At 55.6% G+C, this 6395-nt stretch overlaps 2 protein-coding genes across 2 annotated transcripts in view; one reads left to right on the top strand and one right to left on the bottom strand.

Moving 5' to 3' along the window:
• VOLCADRAFT_97438 (uncharacterized protein) overlaps positions 1–3609 on the top strand; it is a gene marked incomplete at both ends in the record, with an annotated part of 5799 nt that extends 2190 nt beyond the window's left edge. Inside the window, 4 exons of the mRNA XM_002956454.1 lie at positions 124–1217; positions 2067–2128; positions 2814–2950; positions 3543–3609. Coding sequence (XP_002956500.1) covers positions 124–1217; positions 2067–2128; positions 2814–2950; positions 3543–3609 — 1360 coding nt within the window. The remainder of the gene's footprint in view (positions 1–123; positions 1218–2066; positions 2129–2813; positions 2951–3542) is intronic.
• A 2452-nt stretch (positions 3610–6061) lies between these two features.
• Positions 6062–6395, bottom strand: part of VOLCADRAFT_97437 (uncharacterized protein) — a gene marked incomplete at both ends in the record, with an annotated part of 6259 nt that continues 5925 nt past the window's right edge. Inside the window, one exon of the mRNA XM_002956407.1 lies at positions 6062–6152. Coding sequence (XP_002956453.1) covers positions 6062–6152 — 91 coding nt within the window. The remainder of the gene's footprint in view (positions 6153–6395) is intronic.

Genomic DNA, 6395 nt, shown 5'->3' with positions numbered 1-6395 from the left:
CGACCAGGGGCTTGCCTGAAAAAAAACACCTTCATGTGTCAGAGAGTTTGCTACTCTACCTATGTAATGTACTTCTTCTAGTTACACGGTTGCTCGCCACACTGCCCCCCTCCACCCATGCAGCAAGAGCTACCGCATGGAGGACTGGCTGCACTTCGTTGAGACGTTCTCCAGGTACATCTTCAAGGGGGACGTGCTGCCCGAGGCCTTGCGGGCCCTGTGTTGGAGCCTGTGCAGCACGGTCACGCACTACTTCTGGCCGCGGCCCCCCGACGAGACCCGTGAGCAGTTCCTGGTGGCAGCCAAGGCGGCTGCATGCAAGCTCAGAGCTTACACGACCAGGCTGGAGGAGTTGGAGGTGCCGGGCTACATGTTCACGGTCAACCTGCATATCTGTGTATGCCGGCTGTACGACCAGGAGTGCCAGCTTGGGTCCGCGGCAGGGTTCTCCGACCTGCCGGTGGAACGCATGATGCAGCAAATGAAGACGCAAGGCGGAAGGATGGTGTCACAGGCACCCGAGAAGCACTATGCGCAGTGGCTGTGCCTGATGTGGGCCTCCGAGTCGCTCACCGAGGCAGACCCCGCGACCGGGGCCAAACACACGACCAACCAGCAGCTTGAGAGGATGTTGGCACGGCGCGCAGTGAACACCGAGGCTGCCTGGTTTGATAAACCAGGAGCCAACGGTTACCTGCTTGGACGAGGCCACATGGTCTACCCGAGTCCAGAACGAGTGGCACAAGTCCGGGCAGCCATGGCGAGCCTAGTGCACTGGTATGCCCTGGCATTCGAGGATGTGGCTTCCTGGACATTGGGTCCCAGTGCGAGCTACGAACTGGACACGGACCGCCTGGATAGGGTTCTCATGTCTACACCACCCGACTGTCCCAAGGCCCGCTCCTTTTTGCGTGCAGAGGCACTCGACGAGGAGCAGTACTTCAGGGCTGAGTATGGGCGCCAGCAGCAGCGGACCTCCTGCTGGGCATGCTACCAGGCAGAAGTCGGCAACGAGACTCGGACGTATGCGGCCTACCTCAAGTACTTCGTCCACCTGCCCGCAGAAGATGGCGCTCAGGATGTCCGCTTCACTGTCGCAGATGTGTACTCGGGACAGGTGTTCAGCGGGGGGCTGGTGGTGGTCAACATGGCGGCCGCCCAGACAGTGAGGGCAGGCAGCCAGTGGGAGATGTGGCAGGACCTAGGGCTGCCGCTAAGTGAGCTGAAGGGCAAGTTCTGCACAGCCGCCCCGGAGGGGGACCGAAAGGGGCTGATGTACTTCATGCCATACACACACTTCACCAACCGCTGAGCAACTGCAGCAATGAGGCCGATGGATGCACCCTTGTCTGGTTGACAACGAATGACTACGAAAGTTATCCCATGCACATGTGCAACAGATGGCACGCATGTACATACATATGCAGGCGTATATGCGTAAAGGCACACTGGCAGTCCATATGCCCGTATGGAGTTTCGGTTCAGTACTCAAATGGCTTCACATTCTGCATTGTTGGAAAGAGTGCCGACAGTGTAAAGTGCGAGGCAGACACCGCCACAGCAGTATCGGCGGGACTAGTACGACTGGTTGCTGACTGTCCAGTTCACTTGATGTGTGCTTGCTGGTCACAAAGTGGACGGCACCCACATTTCAAAGGAGTGGCCCAGATGCGCCATCCCCTATAACAAACACGGTTGTTCCAGAAGGGTTACAATTGTGACCGAATTAACACACGTGTCAGCCATGATTGTCGCCCATGCCCTCACTTCCATGTGTTTCTTGTCCACCCATGCCACCAGCTTCTCTACTGACAGCACATTCCCCTCCGAGCATGCAGTCGTCGAGCGGATACAGTGTATCCTTCTGCAACCATTCTTGAGACTTGTGCTGGTATGAGCCGGCTGCCTTGTAACCCTTTTGGAACCACCCAGACCACACAAAGGGTTTAAGACAATAAGCCTCCCATTGGGTATTCACCCTAATCAGCCCTGGCAGCCGGTACTCTGAATTAATGCGACACACACGTGAACCCACCCCCTCCATCATCAATCCCCATCATCACAAGGCCACCTGATTTGCCGCCTTAAGGCAAGCTTGTGTATGGCCCTCTACAAGACGGGGGGCCCGGTGAGGTCAGCCGCCAGTAGCTCCTTGTACCCAGTAGCTCCTTGTACCCCCGCGCGGGAAAACACCTTGGGGTAGACGGGGCCGAATGTTAGCGAAGCAGCCTCTACCCACAGAAGCCCCTAAATGAGCGTGCCGGTGGGCCACTCGCAGGGATACACAGAACAGATTGAACAGCGAAAAGAAACGAAGGTCCACGCGAACCTCGCAGAGATAGTACTGATGGCGAGCTGGCGGTATTCTAGTATGGGCGCCGTACTTGTATACTTGCATGTCATCAGCCAAGTCTTATCATGACCTGCCTCGCTGTCTATGTTCTTGTATTCCATTGTTATACCTATACAGTTTACACTAGCCACGACTCTAGGATACAGGACGGACCAATAGCTTCCGCGCCGTCTTGACCTGAACAAGTGCAACTCTATAGTTCCATAAGCTGGAAAATGGAACAAGACTTTCCCGGAAGTATTGAACTCCGGTGTGCTTTAGGGGATTCCTATGAACATCAGAGCCTAAACGTGATACCGCTTAGTTTTGAGCTGGGAGGTAACATGATATCAGCTAGCATGTTCAAGGAGCAGAATGCAATGTATTACTTTAAAGGCTGTTCGGGATCAGCCAGGAGGGCCTGGCCATCGGCGGGCCCGCGCCTGGCAAGGCGACCGCCACCAGCAACTTCATGACGCAGTTTCAGAAGAAGGTCTTGGACAAGATCCTGCGACCGTCGACTATCACTGCAGACCACGGTGCTGTGGCAGCCGCAGTGGGAGCTGAGGCAGTGGATACTGCGGCTAACGACGGTGATGCCCTACCCAATGGGAGCATGTATGCCTATATACAGACCCATATGCCCTGTTCCCTGTTACAGGGCTGTTATGGGGCCCCTGTAACGGGGCAAGCGACCCTGTAATGGATTCATGGTCCCGCGTAACGGGGCCCCTTGTTACTGGTCGCTTTACGCGTTACAGGGTCCCAGTACAGACCATAAGACCCATCTGACAAGAGGCAGTACAGACGTATTGCAAGTCGTTGTATGTCCGTTTGTTCGTTGAATTCGTTGCATGCGTTGTACTTTTGTACAGCTAAACAATTGTTTAGGTGTAATTGTGGCAATTTAAAATGGAATCCATTTCAGCTTTTCAAAGAATAAAACGTACAAAGATACATAACACGTTTGAACATTAGTTCATTGCACTGGCAACCTTAGCAGTGAAGAGCCTGTCGCGAACTTGCCTTTATGTTGCGGTCTTGGAATGACCAAATTTAAAAAGGCACTGAAAGCTGCTACAATTAAGCCAGCCATAAACCAGGCCGTCACACCCACCGCAGCGATATTAGAGGCGATGCTCCACAACACGCTCTCCCCGGTGGTGGCGGCCGCGGCCCGCCCCCCACATGCTCTCCCGGGCTCCCCTAGCCCTAGCCCTAGCCCTAGCCCAAGCCCAAGCCCAAGGCCCAAGCCCAAGCCCAAGCCCAAGCCCTAGCCCTAGCCCTAGCCCTAGCCCTAGCCCTACACCTCCACCGCGCGCTCTGCCTGCCGCCATGCACCCTCCCGGTAACCACATGCTCTCCCAGCCCTACACGCAGCCCCACACACTCTCCCTGTCTCCACACACTCCCCCTGTCTCCACACACTCTCCCTGCGCCCACATCATCTCCCATCCCATGTGTTCCCCCAACCCCCATGCTTTCTTCCCCCAAACTCCATGCTCTCATCCTGATCCCCGCTCGCTCCACCCCATCCCCGTTCTCCCTCCACACTCCCATGCTCCTCCCAAACCCCTAACCCCATGCTGACCGCCCAACCCCAACTCTCACGCTTCCCGCCCGATGCCAAGCTCCCTGCTTCCCACCCATTACAAACCCCATGCTCTGCACCAACCACAACCTCAACCCCATGCTATCCCTTGACCCCAACCCTCTTCCATCCCCTCCCCAAATAACGCCCGTGTCCCAATCCGGCCCTAACACCCATGCGTCCCCCAACCCCAAGTCCTTTATTCCCCCTCTATAAAAGGCCGGAAATGCTAGTACGGAAGTCGCAGGGAAGGTCCACCGGCTCCGCACCCGTGGTGTAAGACATGAGAGGTGAAAATAGGCATGACGTAGTAACGGTTCCATAGATGTTCCCAATGCATTCATATGGGTAATTCATAGGTGAGAATGTAAAAATTAATAGGTGCGTGATATGGAATCGATCTGCCGACCTTATAATCACTGCATCATCATCATCCTGCCGGCAACGCGGATTAGGCACTTCATGCATATGATTGCACCATATTATATCTATATTATTGGTATTATCTGTATACAAATTAAAGATGTCGTACATTTCTGGATTTGTATCCAGAAATGTACGACATCAGCAGCCACAGCAGCATCTTTAGAGTGATGTTTAATTTGTAGTTATAACGCAATAGGTAGTACACAATTGTGGGTTTTCGTTACATAATAATAACTTAGGTAAATAACGACAAACACGACAAACTTCAACCATGGCAACCACCAGTACTGCTCCAGCACGTTTTCGCGACTTAAATAAATTTACAAGCATTAAAGCTTCTTACAAGGTGTACAGATAATGTATTAACGAGGTCTTATCATTTGCTTCAGTTACGAATTCTGACGCAGCGCGACATCGCCAGTACAGGTGAATGCTATGTACTCCCAAAACATGCGCGGCAAAGAATCTAGCACCAAGCGTCTAAAGGTGCGGAGGCGACGCGCACGTGCATGCTCCGTGCATGCTCCGCCGGTATCTGAGCTCCGCACTGAACCCATACGAGACCCCCCCTGGGGGCTGGTGGAGCGCCTGTTGGGGGCTTGGGGAGCGCATTGGGGGGGGGCTTGCAGAGCGCCTGGGGGGGGTGGGGGAGCGCCTGTTGGGGGTGGGGGACGCCTGGTTGGGGCTGGGGGAGCGCCTGGGCGGTTTGGGAGCGCCTGAGGGCTTGGAGAGCGCCTGGGGGGGGTCTGGGGGAGCGCCTGGTGGGGGCTGGGGGAGCGCCTGGGCGGTTTGGTAGCGCCTGAGGGCTTGGAGAGCGCCTGGGGGGGGCTGGGAGAGTGTCTGGGGGCTGGGGGAGCGCCTGGGGGGGGCTGGGGGAGTTACAGCAGCTGCAGCAGCCACAGCAGTCGCTGCAGTCACAGCAGCTGCAGCAGCCACAGCAGTCGCAGCAACTGCAGCTGTTGCAGCAGCCACACCAGTCGCAGCAGCCACACCAGTCGCAGCAGCTGCAGCTGTCGCAGCAGTCGCGTCAGCTGCAGCAGCCGCAGCAGTCGCAGCAGCTGCAGCTATTGCAGCGGCCTCACCAGTGGCAACAGAGACTGGATCGGGAACAGCTTGATAAGGAGCATCATCAGAAGCTTCTGCGTGGACAGCTGCTACTGCAGAAGCTAAAGCAAGACGAACATCAGACGGTTCATCAGCCATTTCAGCTGGACCTTTCACAGCAGCTTGCACCGTTTGGCGTTCAACATGAGCAGCATATAGAGCAGTTTCAGGCACAAGCGACGACAGCAGTGTCAGAGAATAATGTACCGGGATATGAGGGTGTAGCCGACATCAGGAAGCGCAGGACACCGGATGCACATCCGTTTCAGGCGATACAGGTAAGGTTGCAGCCATAGTCCACGTCGCGATCTGCTGCACCACATAGAAAGTGTAGTCTATGCAATGTCAATTTGCTTTGCAACCTGTCAGACGACGTTATAGGATCGCATGGAGGGGTTGGTGTGTATTGCTACTGTGTATGTCATAACCACACAACAGGAAAGGCGGCATGTATGTGGCTTAGCTCGTAGGTTTATTTGTTCGTATGAAGGGCAACCAGCATTGTGTTGATGGAAAGGCTAAATTAAGAGGATCCATGCAAGACTGAACATTGCATGCACCATACTGCCATGCTTCCTGTGTTGCAGCGGCGGAGGTTCTTGCCTTAGCTATGCTGCCAGTGGACATGAAAGTCGGGTAACCCTAAGCTCCACATCGATGGCGGCTGGGACGAGAGGGGTATGAGGGTGGAGGTAGGGCCTGGGAGGGGGCGGGGCTGGCTTCGGGGTGGGCCGGGGGGGCTTTGGGCTGAAGTGGGGGGTGGGGGTAGAGGGGATGAGTACGATGAAAGTTAGGGCTGAGGGGGTTTGGGGGCTGGGGGTGGGGAAGACAGAAGAAGGCGGGCGGAGGGATGGGGGAGGCTGGCATAGGAAGGGAGGAGGAAGGGTGGAGGAAGGGTGGAAGGGTGGAAAGGTGGAGGAAGGGTACAGTGAGTGTGGAGTG

The sequence above is a fragment of the Volvox carteri genome (genome assembly GCF_000143455.1).
Source record: "Volvox carteri f. nagariensis unplaced genomic scaffold VOLCAscaffold_61, whole genome shotgun sequence".
NCBI lineage: Eukaryota > Viridiplantae > Chlorophyta > Chlorophyceae > Chlamydomonadales > Volvocaceae > Volvox > Volvox carteri.
The sequence above is the reverse complement of the archived record's forward strand: the minus strand, read 5'-3'. Positions and strand labels throughout refer to the sequence as shown.